Source organism: Equus quagga, chromosome 1, assembly GCF_021613505.1.
Source record: "Equus quagga isolate Etosha38 chromosome 1, UCLA_HA_Equagga_1.0, whole genome shotgun sequence".
In the NCBI taxonomy this organism is placed as follows: Eukaryota; Metazoa; Chordata; class Mammalia; order Perissodactyla; family Equidae; genus Equus; species Equus quagga.
Genome location: NC_060267.1, coordinates 125,910,177 through 125,933,137, shown reverse-complemented (window position 1 = coordinate 125,933,137; position 22,961 = coordinate 125,910,177). Strand labels below are relative to the sequence as shown.

Below are 22,961 nucleotides of genomic sequence, written 5' to 3'. Positions count from 1 at the left end.
TTATCTGATATGTGGTTTGCAAAAGATCTGAGCAGAGATTTCTCCAAAGAAGATATACAGATGGCCAACAGGCATATGAAAAGATGATCAACATCATTAGCTATCAGGGAAATACAAATCAAAACTACAATGAGGTGTCACCTCACTCAGGTCAGAATGGCTATAATTAACAAGACAGGAAACAACAAATGTTGGAGAGGGTGTGGAGAGAAGGGAACCCTTGTTCACTGCTGGTGGCAGTGCAAACTGGTGCAGCCACTATGGAAAGCAGTTTGGAGTATCCTCAGAAAATTAAGGATAGATCTACCATATGATCCAGCTATTCCACTGCTGGGTATTTATCCAAAGAACTTCAAAACACAAAGGCATAAAGATACTTGCACCCCTATGTTAATTGCGGCATTATACACAACAGCCAAGACTTGGAAGCAACCTAGGTGCCCATTAAGGGACGAATGGATAAAGAAGATGTGGTATTTATACACGATGGACTACTACTCAGCCATAAGAAATGACGAAATCTGGCCATTTGTGACAACATGGATGGACCTTGAGGGTATTATGCTGAGTGAAATAAGTCAGAGGGAGAAAGTCAAATACCATATGATGTCACTCATAAGTAGAAGATAAAAACGACAAAAAAAAAGAAAACACATAGCATTGGAGATTGGACTGGTGGTTATCATTGGGGAAGGGGGGAGGGGGGAGGGCAAAAGGGGTGATTAGGGTCACATGTGAGGGGATGCACTATAATTAGTGTTCGGGTGGTGAACATGATGTATACAGAATTCGAAATATGATGTACGTCCGAAAAAAATAAAAATTAAAAAAAAATAAACCATTAAGCCTAAATAAAATAAAATAAAATAAAACAGAAAATTTGCCAATCTATTTTATTATCTGGAAGGTAAATTTACATTTTCTTAACTGGCTTGAAAGTTAGAATATTCCTGTCAACAATATTGAACAACTTGATAACTATACAGCAATAAAATGAAAACATTGGAGATCAGCAATATGAATGCTTTTTTATCTCTTTTTCCATTTTTCATGTATACAACAATAAATGCGCAAAAGTTAATTAAGCTACCAATAGTGGAGAATGCAAAAGAATCCTAAGCTAAATCCCATAAAGCTTGTTAATTAAAAAATGGAATAGTTTAAAGATGTGTTTTAGATTTGGGAGAAAAAGCATTAATTATAATATCAGATAAAAAACTGTGTACACATATTTTTGGATTGTGGCTGTTGGTTAAAAGTAGACAACAAGATTCAACGTAATAACCCTGGATCCAGGTAATACTTTTAACGTAAGTTCCCTGAGGGAGGCATTAATAATCATTTTTGACTAGAAACAGCACATAACATGTATATTAGTTTTGTTTTTAATTAGATTTAGACAGAATTCATTATTTTTAATGGCTTTTCATTAGTGAATAGAAACCATTATCTGGATATATTATGGTAAAATAAATTCAAGGTGGATGCTTATTTTCTGCAAAGACCCTCTTATGTGTTTAAAGAACCATTGTTTGGAACACAAATCTTAGATCAATATTTGAAATTCCTTTCTTTAAGTCAAAAGTATGATTTATAAATGATCTAAAAATAGCACTTTTTCTCGGGTCAGGTATTAAGAGTGAACTGCATAGAAGTGAGGCAGTTACTTAAATTCTGGCAAAGTCTTGTTGCTAACCAGTTAGATTCATTCGTATTCAGTCTTTTTGAGTAATATTGCTGGAGGTGGGGTGCAAAATTGAGGTGTTTCTCTCAGATTTTTGTTTGACTTTCCTTTGAATAAAATAACTAGTTTTGGTTGAAAATTTATGCACATTGACCAAGTTCTTTGGGTTAAATCTTCCTTGAAGAAACACTGAACATCACGTGGGATGGCACACGTGAGCCCAGATTTATGGTATTTGCCATTATTTGCATGTGGGGATTTCTGTCTGCCTTAAACAGGCCAACTGGAATTAGTCTCCAGTGGTGTGATTTATTCACTCTACTGTAGAACTCTGTCTCCCTGGTGCTGGCCCACAGAACTGTTGCATCTCAAAAGGAGAAAAATGCAGTGACTTGTTAACGGTACACCAAGGGGGTAGAAGTGGGTTCATTCAATGCATAAATGAGCCATAAATTAAGCTCATAATGTTTTTCCTTAACTGTAATTTTTAAAGGTGAATTTCTTCAACTTTATAAGGTTTTTATATATCCTCAAATAATGAAATATCACCACGAGCTTGCTGTGTTTTCTTTAGGCCTGCTTCTCTTTTCCTTTGGCTTTGCTCTGTGCAAATTCCTTTTATGCAAAAAGGATATGACAGCAATCCCAGCCTCACCTATAAATCAATTCCCATCTCCTTCATCTGTTAGGCCACAGACTTGCCCCCAAATGCAGAACAGTAAATTCAGTAAAATCTGGATATTAAAATATAACCCATTTAATAAAGCTTAGACTTTATTTGGCTTCTGTACTGTTTGTATATATGTCTTCATTTTGTTGTCAGAGTAACCACGAAAGAATGACCCTTCTGATAGTTTCAACTAGAAAACAAACATGAGTGTGTGACCATTAGCTGAACTCCAGACTTTATTCAGGGCTCTTGAGTTTTCATTCAAGTTTCCATGTTTGGCTCCACCAGTCAGTCTAGAATACCGCAGTGCATTTTTTGTCGTGACTTCTTAGTCTTCTTTGGTCTATGACACTTTTTTAGTCTTTTCTTGTTTTTTTGACCTTGACATTTTTGAGGAGTACTGGCCAAGTATTTGGTAGAATGTTCCTCAGTTTGGATTTGTCTGATTTTTTTCCTCATGATTAGACTAAGGGTATGGATTTTTAGAAAGAATCCCATGGAGGTGATGGCCCCTCTTATCACATCCTATCAGGATGTGCCTGATAATCCATGATATCGTAGGTGATGGTAACCTTTGCCACCTGGTTAGGGTGGTATTGTATTTACCAGTCTTCTCCACTGGGAAGTTTCTATTTTTCCCTTTCCCCACTTTATTCTTTGGAAGCTGGTGCTGGGATTAAGCTTCACCTTCTGGAGGGGTCAACTGTACATTTGACTCTTATCCTCTGCCCAAGTTAGAAGCATCTAGTAAACTTCACTGCACATCAGGGAGTGGCTCCACTCAAGTGTCATCTCCTCTGTAAGTCCTGTGATCGCCTAGCTGAACCCTTGGTTGCGCTTCAGGCACCATTGTTTCCTCCATTATATAGTCAGGTTCTGGAGGGCTTGCTGCCTGTTTTATAACACAAGAACAATAGCAATAATCATGGCAGCCACCTCTTACTGAGTCTTATTGTTTGACATTATTCTAAGTACTTTACATGGATTCTCTTCTCTAACCCTCACAACCGCCCTTTGACGTGGATACTAGTAATTTCCCCGTTGTACAGATGAGAGAAGGCTGGGCCACAGGCAGCTTAAGCTTCCCAAAGAAACCCCAAGGGAACTGGGGCAGCTCTGCCCACTAGCACCCATTTCTCAGCACTGTGCCTGGTACTGAGAAAGTGCTGAGTCAATATTTAAATGACTACAGTGATGGATTGATTACAAAAACTTCTTTTCTATCTTGACTGACCTTTGATTAGAGAACTTTGTTAAAGCATAAAAAGAATAAGAGAGCCTTAAAATTAATAGTGCTTCACAAAAGGCGTCCAAAGCGAGGTTCTATCACACCAAAAAAAAAAGGATTCTTTTAAAAGCCATGGTCGCTTTTGGTAGGCTTATTCGGTTGGCACACAGATTCCCTCATGCACATCACATATTTGCAGCTTATCTTACCTTATCACCATTTGGACTAATTTAACGTATAAATGAAGGAAGGAAGGAGTATTTACTGTGAAGTTGACATCCTGACTCTTGAGACGTAGTGAGCAAGGAAGACGTGGTAAGAAGTCAGCAGATAAAAGTGAAAAATTAAAACCAAAATAATGCACAGCGAACATGCTATGGTGTCCTTAGAAGATAGAACTATGCAACTCTTTAATCTCATCTTCCAATTCATTTACTTGTGCCAAAAAATATGTGTTCGAGACTCACTGTTTGTAGAGCCCTGAGCTAGGCGTTGAAATAAACTTGAGCAAGACAGAGAAGGAAGCTCTTGTCAAAAAGTAACTACCCAGGCCGGCCACGGGACCGAGTGGTTAAGTTGGTGTGCTCTGCTTTGGTGGCCCAGGGTTTCACCGGTTTGGATCCTGGGTGCGGACCTAACCCCGCTCATCAGGCCATGCTGAGGTGGTGTCACAAATGCCACAACTGAAAAATATGCAACTATGTACTGGGGGGATTTGGGGAGAAACAGAAAAAAAAAAAAAAGATTGGCCACAGTTGTTAGCTCAGGTGCCAATCTTAAAAAAAATGTAACTACCAAGTGGGGAAGATAGACATTAAGGAAGAAGCTATAAATTACAATAGTGATAAGATGTTGGAAGGATACCAAGAACCTATTGTCAAGATAGTACAGAACGCCTGTGCATTCCTCACAGAAGCCTCCCTGACAAGGGGATATTTACACTGAGGTCAAACCTTTAGCCAGGGGTTTCAGATGCATTGGTTGAATTCATTAAAAAGAAATATTTTTTTCATCCTAGGTTGAGTGAGAAACTCAATCTAAACCGTTAGATTCCCTCGGTACTGATATGTTGGCAGTCTGTCTCCATCAAGATCTCATTCCTACAAGCCTGTCAACAAGTGAACAGGAAATTGCTTTTGAGAGCCCAAATTACCCCGTGCCTTGCACTCCCGCGCCGCACCTCTCCTGTTTGGAGAGCACAGCCTTGTGTGTGAAGTTGCCATGTCAGAGTTGGTGTGCTGTTCAAAATGGGTGCTGCCAAAATGCAAATATCCTGCTCATTCTAAGAAAGAGTCAAGAAGAGGAAACTAAAGTGTGAATGACTTTTCCTTCTTATTTTACATGGATAATGTCACACCGAGAGAGGAAAGCTTCTTACTGATTTGGGTTCTCCCCCCTCCAAACTAGGTTTGAGTTAAACCACAGTTTTTATTTAGTGTCATGTTTTTTACTTAAAAGCATTTATTCAAAGTTCTGAAAAACAAAGCATTCAATACTGTGAGACTTGTGCAACTGCAAATGATTAATGATAGAATTCTGAGTCCCTTATAAAGTGTCTTAACACCGAAGAGATTTATACAGTGTGGAATGGCGATGGTGCTTCCATGTCAGAATAGGTGATCAATACCTGCAAGCTTGGAAAAAGTGTTCTATTTCCTCCACTAATGACATAGGGGTTTTGGCAAGGCAGTGGAGTCTGGAGCATGAAGCACTCCAAAGAAGAATTAATTTGAAATCTGAAGTGGAAGATCAGTTTCAATTAAAATTGCACTTGAATGTATATGGGGTGGGAGTGTGAAAGCAAGCAGGTAGTCGGCTTCAATCTTTAGATTGTTACCAGTGAATAAATGAATCCCACTGGTACGAACCCTGATTATATTTTTATAGGTGCTAAATTATATTTCACCCATGTCTGGAAGGTTAGAGAAATAATGTGAATGGCAAGTACTTTTCAAAGGTTAGACAGGTTTTTCTTTTGTTAGTAGGATAATTATCAGGTGTCTGTGTTTTTTTTTTATTTTACGGATGATGGCTTGCATTCTTATTTCTTTGGAGTCATGCATATTTGGATTTATTTTACCATGCGTTTTTTTCCCATTGAGTGTAACTTTATTATACTGGTGAGTGTCTAAAAGGCAACATTATATTTGTTGCATATGGAAACACTGGTTTCCATAAGTCGAACATACAGGCCCAATTGTAGCTAACCATAATTTACATTTTTGTCAGCTATCAAATATATCAACAATTACTTCATTCAATTTTTCAGTGGGTACTTTTAGCAACTAGAAGAAAATTTAAAGAGGGGACAGGATAATTGGAATTACTCCTTATGTCCCCTTTCCCTCTTGCTTTTTCTTCAAATATATTGATGCAAGATAAAAGGAAAATTTGGCTAAATATATGCAGATGCACACTCTGTTCCTTTATGACTTGTTACAGTTTTAGGGAATTTGACCAAGAGGTGCAACAACCTGAATGAAAAGCCCTTGACGTCTCCTACTTTAGTTGGAGTCCTAAAATAAAGAAAATGGTGACGTTAACTTTTTCTAGAAAGTACAATGGCGCTTGTAAGTGATTTTGAAAAGTGCCCTGAGGTTGCTAAATTTTTGCCAATCAGTGAACGTGTTCCTTCTGATGGTCTCTTTTATCTTACCGTTTGGGATGAGGATTAGGGAGAATGACCCAGGTATAGAGAGAGGCCAAGTTATTTGCCAGACAGCAAGAATATGAGTCATTTTTAGGGAACTGCATCAATTGCTCTTGCTGCCATGAAGTTTCCATTACCATGCCTGAAAAGACTGTCTGCGTCTGTGCCTTTTTTCGTGGTACCATTGTTTATATCAGCTGTGAGCTGCATCAGACTTATCAGGAATGGGGAGATCCACGGCAAAGGAGTGTGTGGTGGTGGGCTGGGCACTGGTGTGGGCTCTTATTCAGTGCTGGGGAGACTTCCCTTAAGGTTTCCTTGTTTCCTCTATTAGACAAGGTTAGGTATGGGGTGAGGCACAAATATACTGGTTGATGGGTAGGTTGGTCTCCTAAAATCACTTTGGTTGTTCATCCTCTTCTATCTGATATGTGTAGAAATTTAAACCGAAAAAACCTAGGCGTGCATGTAGATATGTATGCATGTACATACACACACTACAATTTATATTGATTGGGAAGTCTAAGTTTTATCTTTCAAAAATTAGAAAGTTTAGACTTATTCTATATCTAATTCTCAAAAAGAGATTTAATTTAATCTTTCCAGCAAAGGATGCTTCTTTTCAAAAGGCTGCTCCTTTTTGTTATATCAAGAAAGTTAAAGGTAGGGTGGAAAACAATCTCAGAGTTTATCATCAACTTAATAGACATCACTCCTGGAAGAGTTCATTTCCGAATAGGGCAGAAAAGGATGTGCAGTGTGTCTCTACCTGTGCCTCATTGGCGCCCCTTGGATTATGCATTATAGTTGCATTCTCTTCCTTTATTCCGTGGCGTATTAAAAGCATCTTTATTTGTATGAGAGCTGGGTCCAATCTGAAGGTATCTTTATACTCATCTCCTATAAGAGAGAGAGTTTGAGGAGGAGAAGTGAGCACCTTAACACACAAGCATACAAACTCCGGCCAAATTAAAAAATCTTTCACAATTAGCCAGAGGAAAACCCTGCCTCATTGCCTACGTTATTGGTAACGACTCTCAGCCATTATTGTGTTGCTTTTAATTTTTAATTTTTTTCTTTTCCTGTTCACAAACTGGTAGGAGCTAAGAAGAATGTCGTGTCTAGTATACTGTCTGCAATAGCAAAGCATACTAAATTGATTAATATGTTTTCTTGTGAATAAATGCTCAGCTTATTTTAGGAAACATTTAAAAATTTTTACAAATGTGAACAACTCTGACAGCCCTTCTGCTTGAGTCCTTTAATTTGATTACAGATAAAGTTAACAAATGTTTAATTACAAAACAAGAAGCAAGACTATCTCAGTAACCTATCTTTTCTTAAATCCTCTTGCCCTGTCAGGCGAATGGCTTGTGCCTGTAGTTTTCAATACACTGGCCTCTTCGTCAGGGTGATGCGTAGGGCAGTGTGCCTTGGGAGATGCTGTGCCTGGCTCTCTGCGTCTGATTCCTTCCATTCCTGCCCCTTGAGCCATGAGGATTGAAGTATTGTTCTCTTTTAATAGGTGCCTATGGTCCTGAGCACTGGGTCACATCGAGTGTCAGCTGCGGAGGCCGTCACCAGTCTCCAGTTGACATTTTAGACCAGCATGCCCGTGTCGGTGAGGAATATCAGGAGCTGCAACTGGATGGCTTCGACAGTGAATCTTCTAACAAAACCTGGATGAAAAACACAGGGAAAACAGGTAGACTATGTCTTCTTTACCTGCCTACAAATCAACATGTAATATTTCTGGTAGTCTCTGGTATTTACCTTAACCATAACTTGCTTCCTGAGTAGTACACATTGCCATAGAGAACATAAAGCTGAGTGAGAGGTTTGGAATCAGCCCTTGGTTTGAGAACCACTTGCTTAACTGGCTGTGTGATTTTGCGCAAATTACTTAACCACCCTGTGCCTCAGATTTTAAAAATATGACAAATGTGTATAATAAAAATTTATCAACCTCATAGGATTGTAAGGATTAAATGAGTCCATATATCTAAAGTGTGTAGAATGAACTCTCAGAGATCTGTTTTGTCCAATACGGTGGCCACTAGCCACATGTGGCTCTTTAATTTAAATGTGAATTAACTAAAATTAAGGAGGATTAAAATTCAGTCCCTCAGTTCTACTAGCCCTGTATCTGGGTTTTTTTCCACTTTATTATGTTCCCTATTTGCAATGTTTGAAAGGAGAGGAGACACACATTCAGATTTTTGTGGGGGTTTTCTTGAGGCGGGGAGGGGTCACTTGACTTTTACTTATTTATTGCCAGCTTTATTGAGATATAATGCCTGTACAATATTATATAAATCTAAGCTTTGCAGTGTGATGATTTGATACACATACGTACAGTCCTTTGCCCCATAACAACCTTTCTGTCAATGACGGACTGAATATACGACAATGGTCCCATAAGATTGGTACCAGATAGCCAAGGTGCGTAGTAGGCTGTACCTTCTAGATTTGTGTAAGTACACGCTATGATATTCACACAACCACAGAATCACCTAACGATGCATTTCTCAGAACATATCCCTGTCATTAAGTGACGTATGACTGTCATCACTTAAGTGATTACCACAACACATCCATCTGCTTACATAGTGATTTTTGTGTATGTGTGTGATGAGAACATTTAAGACATAATTTCTTAGCAGCTTTGAAGTATACAATACAGTATTGTTAAACTTATTCATTTTACAACTGGAAATTTGTACCATTTGACCAAAATCTCCTCATTTACCTACCCTTTACCCTACCCTCCCGCCCCTGATAAGCACCATTCTACTCTCTGTTTCTGTAAGTTAAGCTTTTTTAGATTCCATTTACAAGTGAGAATATACGCTTTCTCTCTCTGACTTATCTCACTTAGCATAATGCCTCAAGATCTATCCATGTTGTTGCAAATGGCAGGATTTCCTTCCTTTTTCTGTCTGAATAGTATTTGTCTGTGTGTGTGTGTGTATAACATTTTCTTCAACCGTTCATCCATTGACGGACACTTAGGTTGTTTCCGTGTCTTGGCTATTGTGAGTAATGCTGCAGTGAAAATGGGAGTACAGATATCTCCTCGAGATAGTGGTTTCATTTCCTTTGGATATATACTCAGAAGTGGGGTTGCTGGATCATATGGTAGTTCTAGTTTTAGTTAGTTTGTTTTTAGAAACTGCATTACTTTGTTATGAAGGAATCCACTTCCATGACTCTCGTGAAGCCCAGGCTGGGTAACAGTGACGAGTTCTGGAGGTGACTGTACCCCACTCTGGGCTTTCCGGTTATAGCCACTGTCCTTTCTCTGCCTCACCTGAAAACCCAAACCTATGAGGCTTCAATCCCTGCCCTCCTATTCCTGGAAGATGCCAAAGCCAACTATGTGGGAGGATTTTGCAGAGAAGATGACTTTGTCTTCCCAGAAGGCAAGACGTCTGCTTTGCCTTATGAGGCAGAGAGCAACCTCAAACCATGGACAGGTTGGGACCTGTGCAGTCCTCAATTTTTAGTTTTTTAAGGAACCTCCATACTGTTTTCCATGGTGGCTGTGCCAATTTACATACCCACCAACAGTGCACAAGGGTTCCCTTTCTCTACATTCTCGCCGATACTTTTTATCTCGTCTTTTTGATGATAGTCATTCTAACAGGTGTGAGATGATATCTCACTGTGATTTTGCTATGCATCTTCCTGATGATTAGTGATGCTGAGCTCCTTCCATGTACCTGGTAGCCATTTGTATTTCTTCTTTGGGAAAATATCTGTGGTTCTTTGCTCAATTTTCTTTCAGATCATGTGGGTGTTTTTGCTATTGAGTTGTATGAGTTCTTTGTATATTTTGGATGTTAAACCTTTATCAGATATATGGTTTGCAAATATTTTCTCCATTCAATAGGTTGCCTTTTCATTTGGTTGGTTGTTTCTTTTGCTAGACAGAAAGAAGCTTTTTAATTTGATGTGATCCCACTATTTATTTTTGCTTTTGTTGCTTGTGATTTTGATATCAAAAAAGTAATTGCTAAGAGCAATGTCAACAAGCCTTTCCCCTATGTTTTCTTCTAGGAGTTTTATGGTTTCAGATCTTACATTTAAGTCTTTAATCCATTTCAAGTTAACTGTTGTAAGTGGTGTAAGGTAGGGATCCAGTTTCATTCTTTTGCATGTGAATATCCAGTTTTCTCAGCACTGTTTATTGTTATACTTTCTGTTGCGTGTTATTGGCTCCCTTGTCGAATACTGGTTGATTATATATGTGTGAGTTTACATCTGGGTTCTAGATTCTGTTCCATTGGTCTATGTGTCTGTTTTTATGCAATTGTCATACTGTTTTGATTATTATAGCTTCGTAGTATAGTTTGAAATCAGGAAATAAAATGCCTCCAGCTTTGTTCCTCTTTCTCAGGACTGCTTTGGCTATTCGGGGTCTTCTGTGGTTCCATAGGAATTTTAGGATCGTTTTTACTATTTCTGTGGAAGATGCCATTGGAATTTTGATAGGGATTGCATTGAACCTATAGATTGCTTCAGGTAGTATTGTACTAGCTACATTTCAAGTGCTCAGTAACCACATATGGCTAGTGGCTACCATATTGGGCAGCACAGATGGAGAACACTCTGTCATAGCATAGGTTTCATTGGACAGTGCTATGCCAAATGCACAAATGGAAATAAAATTCTTATATTCCTTGAGATTTTGCTTTGTTCATATTTCTTATTATATTAGGAGGCAGATGAACACTGTCTCATCCCTTTGTCTATCAGGCCAGCGTTCCATCTTCCTGCTTCCTTTTACTCACTTCACTTGTCATTTGAGATTTGTGAATATGAAGCATCATATTTTCACTATTTCTAATGTAAAGAGCTGCCTCCCTCTTAATCACTATTGTGCAACTATCAGTTTAGATTGTTCATGCAAGTAGAAAATGCCTTGCTGTGCCCCACTGTCTGATCTGAAACTAAACACTGGGTGTTATATTACATCTCTTCCTAATGCTACTTGAGATTCTATTGATGCTAAAGATAATTTTCATATCTTACTTTTGAACTGTTATAATCCTAACCCATTAAAAACAAGTGCTGTCTCTCTTTTTCTCTCTCTTTTGAAATAATCCCTTTGTATCTAAGAATGTCACTGCAAACCATTCTTAGCCATCCCTTCCAGGAACCTTGGCTGCCTGAAGGCCTCACGCTGGGCTGAAATGACTTCATTATTAGCCCTTTGGTCCCATTCATGTTGTAGGTCACAGACTTGTCTTTTCTGTTAACCTAACTGGCTGCATGTGCAACACTAGGGATCCATTTTCTTTCTCCAAACCAGTATTTGTCTGAGATTATTCACAGCTGATGGCTTTAAGTTGGTTTGATTTGTTCATAGAATTGCTTCCCACTCACTTAGCACGGTGATTCCTGGCTTTGGCCTCTTTTTCCTATTGTCCCCATAACAGTTCTCCATCCTGCCTTACAGCAGGCTGCCCTCTCTTATACCTTGACTCGTCTATTTGCATAGTTGCTCAGGAAAAATGTGTGTATCAGCAATATTATTTGTACACATCTTTTCACCTTCATCTTTCCACTCTTCCAATGTAGCGTGTGTGCTTACTATTACAATTCAGATTCTCTCTACCAGTGGTCCTGCTTTGTATTTCAAATGTGAGTGTCCTTTGGAGAACCGCGAAGGGGATATTACTCCTCAGAAGATCTGAATGTGGCAGACAGGAGCTTTGCCACACTGGGGGTAATCAGATCTTGGAGCTGAGTGCCACCTCAGGGCCACATTCCGGAAACCTGCCAAAGGCAATTTGTTGGGCTCTCTGATATGGTTTTCTACTTGACTTGCAATGCTTGACAGCCTTCTGCAAAGATAACATGTTTCAGTGACAGCATTCAGCTTGGTATCTCCAATAACAGGTTTTAGATGAGTGTAGGGTTCACTCAATGCAAGTTGATTCATGACCTTGGTCTTCCAGAAGCTTATTATCAATCTCTGTCACTCTGCTGACTTCCTACAGTGATCCACAACTTGTTGCATATCTGTGAGTGTGTGCTCCTGATTTTAGAGCACAGCCATCCAAACACATTTGTCTTCAGAAATTTCAGAAGCAGCACAGCTTTCTGAGAAGAAGAAATAAATTGTTGTTACTTCCTAAACTGTACTTATTACTATAAAATTCATGACATCATACTAGATAAGCCAATATTTAATAAATAATCTAAGATGTTTCTATACAAGTCATTTTTAAAATTAAGTGACTACCATTTGTACGCAATTTTAAATAAGAACAGGAATTGTTTTCTCTCTTCTCTGAAGAGTCTCAATGTATGGTTGTATAGAAACTTGGGTGCAGAAGTCAACCTATGTTGTTCTTTTTATTGATAAGCACAAACCTAGAAACTTCTTTCATTCTGTAGTTCTTAAAATGCCAATGAGTTCATAAATTTGCCAATATTTTTGAGAAATGGCGATTTAGTTGCTTTGTCTATTATGCATGGATCAAATCCATTTGAACAATAGTACAGATATAGTGCAGGGCACTGTGTGTCTAAATTAAAGGTATAGGTTGATAATATCTACAGTGAATATTATTGATAGACAACCTGGATAATACCAGTTTAAAAAAACATACATATTGTATTATATTGCAAAGTGTTACCTTTTGGGGAAACTGGATAACGGGGACTTAGAACTTATGTGTTGTTTCTTATAACTGCACGAGGAGTCTACAATTAGCAGAAAAATTAAAAGTTTAGTTACAAAAGTTCAATATGTCATAAGCCATATGGTCTGTCTTCGTTGCAATTGTTCATTTTATATCTCACTTGTATGCCTAGATGAAGAAAAAACTTCTTTTCCTTTAATCATTAATTTTTAAGCAACGCATATTTTTTTCTGCAAGTCTTTTCTTAAATCTTGTACTTCTAGAAAGTAAATTCAGGAAGTATTTATTTTTCTGCTGGAAATTTACAGGTCACTTATCTATAAAATAGACTGTCTTTTGGATATTAAAATATGAATATAGAAAGTTAATATTTAAAACGGCCTATTACCCACAGACAGTAACTTTCCCATAAAACAGCTTTAATGTTCACATCTGTCTTAACCCCCTGAGTGTGCTATATATCCAATCCAGCATAATCAATAGAGCGACTTGGTTGTACCTAGCCCACTTCTCGAAAGTTGTCTAAAATAGCTTTACAAGACAGATAGCATCTCTCTATTTCTTCCCGAGGAGCCATAACTGTCTATTGTGCCAGTTCTCGCTTGATTCCATCTAAAGTTATTTCCCTTTCTTTCATTTTTGTAGAATGAAAAGATAATGCATTCATCAAGAACATTTCAAGATAATCTTGCTGTTCCTAGCATTAACTTCTAGCTAAATGATCAGAATTTAAGACTTAGATGGTGCTTCTGATGTATGTTAATCAGCCACGGTCTCCTATGAATTTTAACTATTTGGAGGGCTTTTTGGTTTTTTCACTACTTGTTCTTTCATCCCACACCAAAAACAAATAGTAAATGCATTTGCCATAATGCATGTGACTTCCATTTTCCCACTTTATATTGGTTACTATATTTTTTCTTTGCCTACACTCATTCCTATTTTTCTGCATATCCCATATTGCCTGGCTTAGATGGATTCATGAAATCCTTGTTAGATTTTAAAAAGTAGATCAATGGTAGGGAAACTAGGTGTAGAGAAGTAGGCCAGGAACCATGTCCTAGTATGTTGCTGAGCCCATAAAATTTAGACAAGGATTAGGAGCCTGTTGCATTCCCTTTATTTTACCTGGCTCTTGGAACTTTCATAGGCGAGTCGCACCATCAGAACACACAGACTTTTAAACCAAGGAAAAGAACCACCTCATTGCAGTTTGGCATAAAGAGAAAAATAAAATCTTAACAACCTCAGTCATTTCCACATGCTCCTCCCTTAACTGAGCATGTGACCCCAACTCAGTCTAAGAGGAGGATGTGGCCATGCTGCTCTGCTAGTCCACCGGGAAAGGCTCCCCCAGGGCCAAGCAAGACTCTGACATTGAAAGATACTCTTTATTCTGTTGGTCACTGCAGTTCACAGCTCAAGCCAACCTCTGCCTCCGTGCTGCCCTGAAGAATCAGTGTTCTCTCCCACGGTTAGTGGAGAAACTGACGTGAGTCTTCCTGAGGGTCAGCGCTGGACTGCCGTTACAGGGGCCCTATAGGGTTTTCGGTGGCGATTTTCATCATGCTGGATTTCCTCCCAGATTCATAGACTTGAATGCTCAGCCCCCACTCAAGATGTGATCCTAGTACTAGCCTGGTTGCCCAAGGGTAACATGCCTGGAAAAGCCTTTAGCAGTCTTGAGATTGGTAAAGAAGGTTCTAAGAAAATCTGTGTGTGTGTGTGTGTTTTTCTTCTCATCTTTCTGACTTTGGGCTTTTTCTTCTTTCTGTTTCTATTCTGTTGATGATCTTGATGTGTGTTTCTCCTTGTATGTCTGCATGAACTTTCACTCTTTTGCTGTTTCCTTCTCTCCCACCTTTCCTGTTAGGTCTGCTTGAATTTCCCCTCCCCTGTGGCATGGCTCTGTCTCCACCTGTTCATCTGTTTTCACTGCTTGCTCCTAGCTTTGGCCTCCTTCCTGCCTTCCTTCCTTATAGCTGGCCACAGATGAGAACCAAAGTTTAAAAAGTGTTTCTACTTACTGTATTTATGGAGTAGAGATTTTGGTGTTGATGTTGAAGCCCGAGTATTTTCTCATTTCGAGAAAGCCTCTCTTTCCCTGGTATATTATGGTGTGGGCCTGGACAAATGAAATACACCGGATTCCCCAAGTGTATGTTCTTGAAGTTCCCAATTTTGCTTGATACCAAACCATTAAAGTATTTTTATCCCATCATCCCCAACCTCCACCTCAATTCTTAATGGTCCTTAATAAGTCTAAATGTGGTCACTGAAGACAGACCAGCGTTGGGTCCTCATTCCTAGGTCATGGTATCTTTTTATCTCCGACTTTTGTTTGTGTCACTAATGAATCGGTCATTTTGCTCACAAAGAGGCTACCAAGCTTTCTGATTAAAAGCGTGCTATCAGCCAGGTAGACAGATGTTTGGAAACATCTGAGTGCTCAGCACTGTTGACATTGGGCATGCCCAACCCTGGCCTTGTAATACCCTGGAGCATCTCTGGTTACCTCAAGGTTACCCGAAAAAGAAAATTTAGGTTTAATTTGAGAAAGATTCATTCTTCTTTTGGGGCATACTGAGTGTTCTTTGTCTCTTCAATTTGTAAATTTTCCTATTTTAAAGGTCCAAATTCTTGGGTTCTTTCATCCTATTACGATTCAGTCTAACCGGAACCCTGGAATTTAAGTTGGAGCAAATTCAATGGCGCTACAAGCTCTCTTAGACATCTGCTAAGTTCCATTTCCTTTCTCTTATCCTCACACCTCAGCCACTGCGTTCAGGTGATAGAAACTAGTTTCTGGGTAGACAGAAGCTTTATTTACCAATTATGTATAGGAAAACTAGTGCTATATCACATGGACAGACTTGTAAATTTTGAATTCTGAGGGTCATTTCTGAAGCTCATCTTTCTTTTTTAGGGCATAGAACCCTCTGCTAGACTCTCATCTGTCATATCTTATCTGGTTAAAGGGGCAACTAATCTACTTTGCTCATCTCGCACAGTGTAGCAGTGAGTTCACTGAAACCCAGGATAATCCCATAATTTGACATCTCTTGGGGATCTAAGGTTCCTCCAGTTCCACATGTCCACTATCTCTTTCCTAGATGACTTCAGTAACATCCTAACTTTTGTTTGTTTCTTTTTTTCTTTCTTTTCTTTTTTTGAGGAAGATTAGCCCTGAGCTAACTGCTGTCAACCGTCGTCTATTTTTCTGAGGAAGACTGGCCCTAAGCTAACATCCGTGCCCATCTTCCTCTACTTTATACGTGGAACGCCTACCATGGCATGGCTTTCCAAGCAGAGCCATGTCTGCACCCGGGATCCGAACTGGCAAACCCTAGGCCACCAAAGTGGAACATGCGCACTTAACCGCTGTGCCACTGGGCTGGCTGCTATTTCTTTTTTTTTATTAAATATTGGCACCTGAGCTAACATCTGTTGCCAATCTCCTCTTTTTTTAAATCTAATTTAATCTTTTCTTCTTTTCCCCAAAGCCCCCCAGTACATAGCTGTATATTCTACTTGTAGGTCCTTCTGGTTGTGGTATGTGGGACACCGCCTCAGCGTGGCCTGATGAGTGGTGCCATGTCCGCTCCCGGGATCCAAAGCTGCGAAACCCGGGGCAGCTGAGGCAGAATGTGTGAACTTAACCACTCAGCCACAGGGTCATTCAGCCCCTGACTTTTGTTTCTACCAAGCAGTGTTGCTTTCTTCCCAGGCCTTCTCCACTTATTAGCCAGAATGATCTTCTTTTTCCCTAATCTGATCATATCTGTCTGTCTTGCCCTCTTTCTTTCTTCTTTTCTCTATCTCAACCATATTGAGTTGTTTTTTCTTTCCTCAACCATTTCTCTTGGGGATAAAGACAGACTGCTCCCTGTCCCTGCCTTGTTCTCTAGCCTCTATGTTACACCCTGCTCTCTGGGTGCCAGTCACCCTGGCTTCCTCCCACTTATTCCCGTTACCTCAGGGCCTTTGCACAGCTTCTTTTCCCTTGATGTGCTCCCCTCCTGTCAGCACTTTCCCAAGGTAGCTCCTTTAACTCTCATCTCAGGTGATCCCCTTCAGTCCTTGATCCCCTCTCCCCTTCTTTTCTTTGGGGTTAGATGCTTGCTTGTTACCCTTTGTCCCACTTGTAAGGGTCTTCTCTTGTCATTTTAGTTTCTGTGGACTGTCTCTCCCACTTACCATATGCTCCATGAGGGCAGGAGCTGTGTCTGTCTTACTTACCTTTACTTCTTTTGCAATTACTTGGTGAATATTTGAAAAGAGAAATGCCAGTGCCTTCGTGGAAGTAAGTAGAAAACTGGAATTAGAGTTCACATGTCTTGACTTTCAGACCAGAGTATTTTCCTTTTCACCAGGGGCCCCAAAGCATCCCCTGATGGACACTGATATTGTGGGTGGTCTAGGGTCCCATCATTAAGATCCAATACTGGTAGTCTTTTCCATCTTATAGTGTTGAAAATGGCCAGGGCGAGGGCAGAGGATGGGGGGTTGGACGTAAGAGAGTAAGTAGCTAGTTTTCTCTCCCATCCGTTTTTATTTTACTTTTGGCACCTTCTTCTGTTTACTCAGATTTTGATATGAACATTTGTTTAGCCCAGCATTCTGTAGACATGTTGAGTTTAATTTATAAACAGTTGGTGGATGTCCTGCAAAGAATACGGTGAATGCCAGGTGCTTGGTCTGTTCTTCAAGCTCAGGAAAAATCTAATTTCTTATTTGTCGTGTGACTTGTACCTCTCCCTGCCCATTTTTATATTATGGGGAGCCCCGGACATGGGAGGGATCTGAGAGCTGTGGCTCCTCTCCCTAGGATGATAAGCTTTATAAATAACACTTGTATAATGCCATCTTTATGCTATAATGTCCTGTATGGATTGCTATCCTGAGCAGTCTTCATATGTCAACCCTTGTGATCTCATGACAAACCTGTGAAGTTGTTGTTTTATTCCAGTTTTACAGGATAAGAACTGAGGCACCTAGGAGTGCAATAGCTTTCTCATAACTGGACAGGGCAGACTAGGATTCAAATTCATTCTCACTGGCTTTAGAATCTGGCTCCATATGTGTGCCCATGCTCAAAGTTTTACTTCCTATATCAGGAGGGCGTAGACCCCAAAGTCCATGGGTGGCTACTGCTATGGACTTTGGTCTCCAGGTTAAGAAACCCTGAATTTGAAGTCCCCAGCTCCTTCCAGTCCCTCCGGCATTCTGCTTTGATTTCATCACAATCCATGTTAGCAGTTTAACAACCAGAGGGCCTAGTTCTAGCAAGTCCACTCCCATTGGTTCTAGAAAGCCCACTGCCACGCACCTTTCCTGCCTCCCCCTCATCTCCCATCATTCTCCAGTCTTTAGCTGTTGCTTGCTGTTTTCCCAACTGTCACCTTATCCAGATTCAGCTCTTACGGCTATTGTTTTAAAAGTTAAATTAAAGTTTATTTATTTATTATTATTATTATATTATTTACTTACTATTTTCCTTTCTATTGACTCACATTATCTTAAATAAATGAATTCATTTTAAAAGAAAACTTTTTATCAACACCATAATGGGAAAACCAGTGCTATTTGACATCGATAGATTTATGTAAAAAAAAAAATGTCTTTACTCTATGAAAATAAGTCAAAGTTACTAAAGCTATTACATTCTAGCCTAATACTTCCTTTTGGATGAAAGGGGGAAATGAATGAGTCATCAGGGTACTCAGGAAGGCATATTAACACAAATTGAGATTTTATTTTCCTTGATCTGACCAAAGGATAGAAATAATCAAGAAAAGGAAATAATGTTTTTCTCTGTGTTTAGTGAACTCAGAGCATCTACTTAACACTTAAGATCTCCTCCCAAGTGTGTGAGCCACACCTACCTTTGCTGTTGTCCCTGCCCAGTACACTTTTTATTTTGTGGGAAAGACAGTATTACTCTAAAATGGAACTCTCTCTAAAAACGGAGTGTTACACCTGTGTGGTTGCCCTTCTGTGCTGCGCATGAGCTCTGTCCATGCCCCTAGAAATGAATTGACAGTAACTGCCATTGAATGTGTGCATGCTGGATTTCTGACACTGTTAAGTGCCTTTAGTATGTGATTTCCTTCAGTCGTCAAATCAGCCTTGCCAGGTGGGCACTGCCATTTGAACGGTGGTAGAAACTGAGGCACACAGAAGTCAGGTAACTTGCCCAAGGTCACACTACTGTTAAGTGGCAGCCTGGGATTCCAACCCAGGTCTGTCCATCTCCTGAGCTATGGCTCTTAATACATTCTGTGCTCTACAGTAAGTACCTTTGGTACATTTTATTTTGAAACAGAGCCGTGCTATCAGTGGTCATCAGAAAATTGTTACTTGATAACTAGGGAGTTCTCTCTTCCCAGTCTTATATGTAAACAAAAATATAAGCCACTTTTGGAAGTGGGTTATGTGCATGTGGCATGCTGTGTGCTCTAGTGAGAAATACTGTAACATGAAAAATGAGATTAATGTTTCGGATTGTACAGTTCCCTAATTATGCTGTTAATTATTCATATAAAACAAGTAAAATGACCCCTGACAGAGACATAAATGATTTAGGTAAAATCAAATATTTATAGGATGCTGCTCAGTCTCTGGGTATCTTGTAACAGATGCATTCAAACTGCTTTGAGTTTGTCCTTTGGATGCAAAATGTTATGTATAGAATTTGTAATAGGCTGAGAGTAATCAACAGTATTTAACACACTACTGAGCTGATTCGTAAGTATTTTGGCTTTGGAACTGAAGGTATATGATTGGTTTAATACAGTAGTTTATCTTCTAAAATATCGTGTTGTGTTTTAGGCATCACCAAATGACCTCACCCCTCTGCTTGTTTCTACATTTTTTTTTTTAAAGATTTTATTTTTTTCCTTTTTCTCCCCAAAGCACCCTGGTACATAGTTGCACATTCTTCGTTGTGGGTCCCTCTAGTTGTGGCATGTGGGACGCTGCCTCAGCGTGGCTTGATGAGCAGTGCCATGTCGCGCCCAGGATCCGAACCAACGAAACACTGGGCTGCCTGCAGCGGAGCGCGCGAACCCAACCACTCGGCCACGGGGCCAGTCCCTTGTTTCTACATTTTTTAATGGTTGAAAAAAAATCAAAAGGAGAATAGTATTCTATGACATGTGAAAATTATGTCTAAATTGCAGTGTGGATAAACAAAGTTTTATCAGAACCTAGCCTCATCCATTCATTTTCATATTGTATTTAGCTGCTTTTGTGCTGCAAAAACTAGGTTGAGTAGTTACAACAGGGACCATAGGCCCACAAAGCCTTAAATATTTACTGTCTTGCCTTTTATAGAAAAAGTTCGCCAATCCTCGTTCTAAAACACATAGTAAAGGGGGAACAATGCTGTAGCATGTTTAATCAGCATAAGAAATACTTGCTTTTACTTCATTTTATCCCTTAATTCACTGTCCCACTAATTGAACGTTTACTGTATATTTTTCAGAAGTTGGAGAAAAACTGCCTTTTGAATGCAATAAAAAGGGATTTATATGAGCGGGGTTCCTTCACTTGCTTTTAATGCTTCCTTTATATACAGAAATGCTGAAACTAATTGCATTGTTTTAGAAATGGGTCATTTGTCTAGTCCCTATCTTTTATGGAGACCTAATTTTCATGCAGGATTTCTCTCTAAAGCTCGAACTGAGATTTCTCTAGGAAGAGGAGACAATGAGGATAAAAGAGGTTTTCCTTGGCTTAAACAAGCTTGGCTGTACATCACAAACCATTCAGTATATTCGTTGGCATCTTATACATATTTAGCAGCCAATAGGTACTTTTCGAATGAATGAATGAAAATTCACTTTAGAAAACAAAGAAAAGAGGGCGGAAGAAATATCCCTTATAAAATAAAATCTGTTTTTTACATTCCTTTTGGAAAAATAGTTTTTCTGCTAGAATAGGTCCAAGCTGTTAGTTCTCAATTTCTCTTTTTCAAGTTTCAAGGAGGAGGGATGTGTTTTTGAAAATTAGGGTTTGTATTGATTGAGGTTCCCTCTGTTGTAGACATTCTTATGTGTTTTTTCACATGGGCTAAGTGGAATTTTCTTATACTTGGAATTAAAAGAAGTAAAGTAAATCTAGTTATCTGTGCTTATTTGAGTGACTTAATGAGTAGAATTTCACTGCACTTTCCTGGACTCTGTTATCAAATATGGTGACTACAATACCCAATCCTGGCTGGCTTCCCAGTGTTGTTGCCTTAATATTGGAAGAACCTGAAAATTTTATTTCCTAGTGTCTTGCCTAAGTTTTCTGATCAAAGAGACATGCCTCCCACATCTGGCTTATCATATATATATTTCCCATCTCATTCCAGACTTTGGATCTTGGGACAGCCCCAGGAATCAGTGCTTCAGAAAGAAAAATCTCAGTCTCTAAATAATTTTGGTCATCAGACAGATTTAGGAGACCCTGATTCAGAATGATTTGCTCTGTCGTTGTCTCCGTTTTTTTTTTTTCATCTGTGAAATGGATAAGAAATTCTGAGACCATTCCTTGGGAATTTTCGTGATTCAGAGTCAACTGGTACTTGAGAGCATTCTACAGCTAGAATGTGCTAATTTATTCAGGCCAGTGTTTTTGACTTGTTTTTTTAACAGGTACATGAGGAAATAATTCACATGATGTAATCATGAACTTTCTTAAAAGCAACAGAAGAAATCCTTCAAGTTTTGTTTTGAAACTCACTATGTTTCCCTTCCCTTCCATTTTATACAGTTGCCATCCTTCTAAAAGATGACTATTTTGTCAGCGGTGCTGGCCTGCCTGGCAGATTCAAAGCCGAGAAGGTGGAATTTCACTGGGGCCATAGCAATGGCTCTGCGGGCTCTGAACACAGCATCAACGGCAGGCGGTTTCCTGTTGAGGTGAGAGAAACTCGAGATGTCAAAGTGTAGCTGTGCTTTGGGTCTTTCCATTAAATGAGATGTTTTGTTTTTTCCCCTAGTTGTTTTCCAAATCAAACTTGTACCTTACCTATCTCTGTCTCTGGAAATTTTTCATAGATAGCATGACAGGTGGATATCCATCCTCAAGTTTCTCATCTTTGTTTAACTTGAGAAGTCACAGACATGGGGGTTTGAGTAGAGTTATCCCTGGTCAATGATTTTCAACCATTTGTTTCGTCTGACAGTTTCTTGTCACTGTCTGTTTCTGAAACTCTGCTTTCTAAAGGTGAAAGGTATGAAGTTTGGATGACTTCGTTTTCACCCTTTAGAAAGGAGAAAAGTTAACTGATAAATGAAGAGGAGTCTCAGAACCTTCTCTCAGAGGGAAGCTGAAGGTTGGTTTGCTCCTGCCTGCTGTTGAGAACGAGGCTGTGGCCGTTGGTGGTATGACTTGCTGTTAACTTTACTGAGATCAATGGGGACATTTTCCATCCCCTGTGTCACTTTTCTCAAAGATCTGTGCTGCTGGACAGAAGAAAGGTATGGGTGCAGTAGGCCATGTGTATCTTTTGGTCAAGGAGGGAAGGAGAGAGCAAGTCTCTAAACTCCTTTATTCATGTTGGATGTGGACAGCATATTTCTTCCATTGCTAACCTTATTTTTCCCTTTAAGCATGATCAGGATGTGAATATACTTTTATTAGGACAAACATGTTTGATGGTTGATTGGTTGCCCACGTGGTAAGCCTTACAAGTTTGTGGAAGAACTGAGTGGGTGTGTGTTCAAGCCTGTGGCTGGACTCAAACATGGAATGACTTTGGATAATTGTCTCATTGTTAGCCTGTTTGAATCAAAAGAGTCAAATGGCTAAAGAAAGTTTTCAGCTTATAGTGTTTTATAACTTCTGTTAAGTTATGATGTGCTTTGATAATATGGTGAATACTCCAGTCTCTGGTGAGACTCCCTCCATAGAGAAAATACGCATATGTGTCTACACACAGATTTATATATAATATATAGGGTTTCATCACTCACCCTAGCTCCTCAAGCCCATTCATGGACCCGACCCTCTAGGCATGCTTGAAGCTTAGGTGAAGAATCCCTACAAGATGAGAAAATCCAGTCATATTTCTTTGTTTGTAGATG

At 39.4% G+C, this 22,961-nt stretch overlaps 1 protein-coding gene across 3 annotated transcripts in view; it reads left to right on the top strand.

Moving 5' to 3' along the window:
- The window catches only part of PTPRG (protein tyrosine phosphatase receptor type G), a 676,041-nt gene that overhangs the window by 382,002 nt on the left and 271,078 nt on the right, over positions 1-22,961 (top strand). For all 3 annotated transcript variants that reach the window (XM_046663115.1, XM_046663106.1, XM_046663123.1), the window contains exons 3-4: positions 7,758-7,937; positions 21,646-21,794. In XM_046663115.1, the coding sequence (XP_046519071.1) occupies positions 7,758-7,937; positions 21,646-21,794 (329 nt within the window). The remainder of the gene's footprint in view (positions 1-7,757; positions 7,938-21,645; positions 21,795-22,961) is intronic.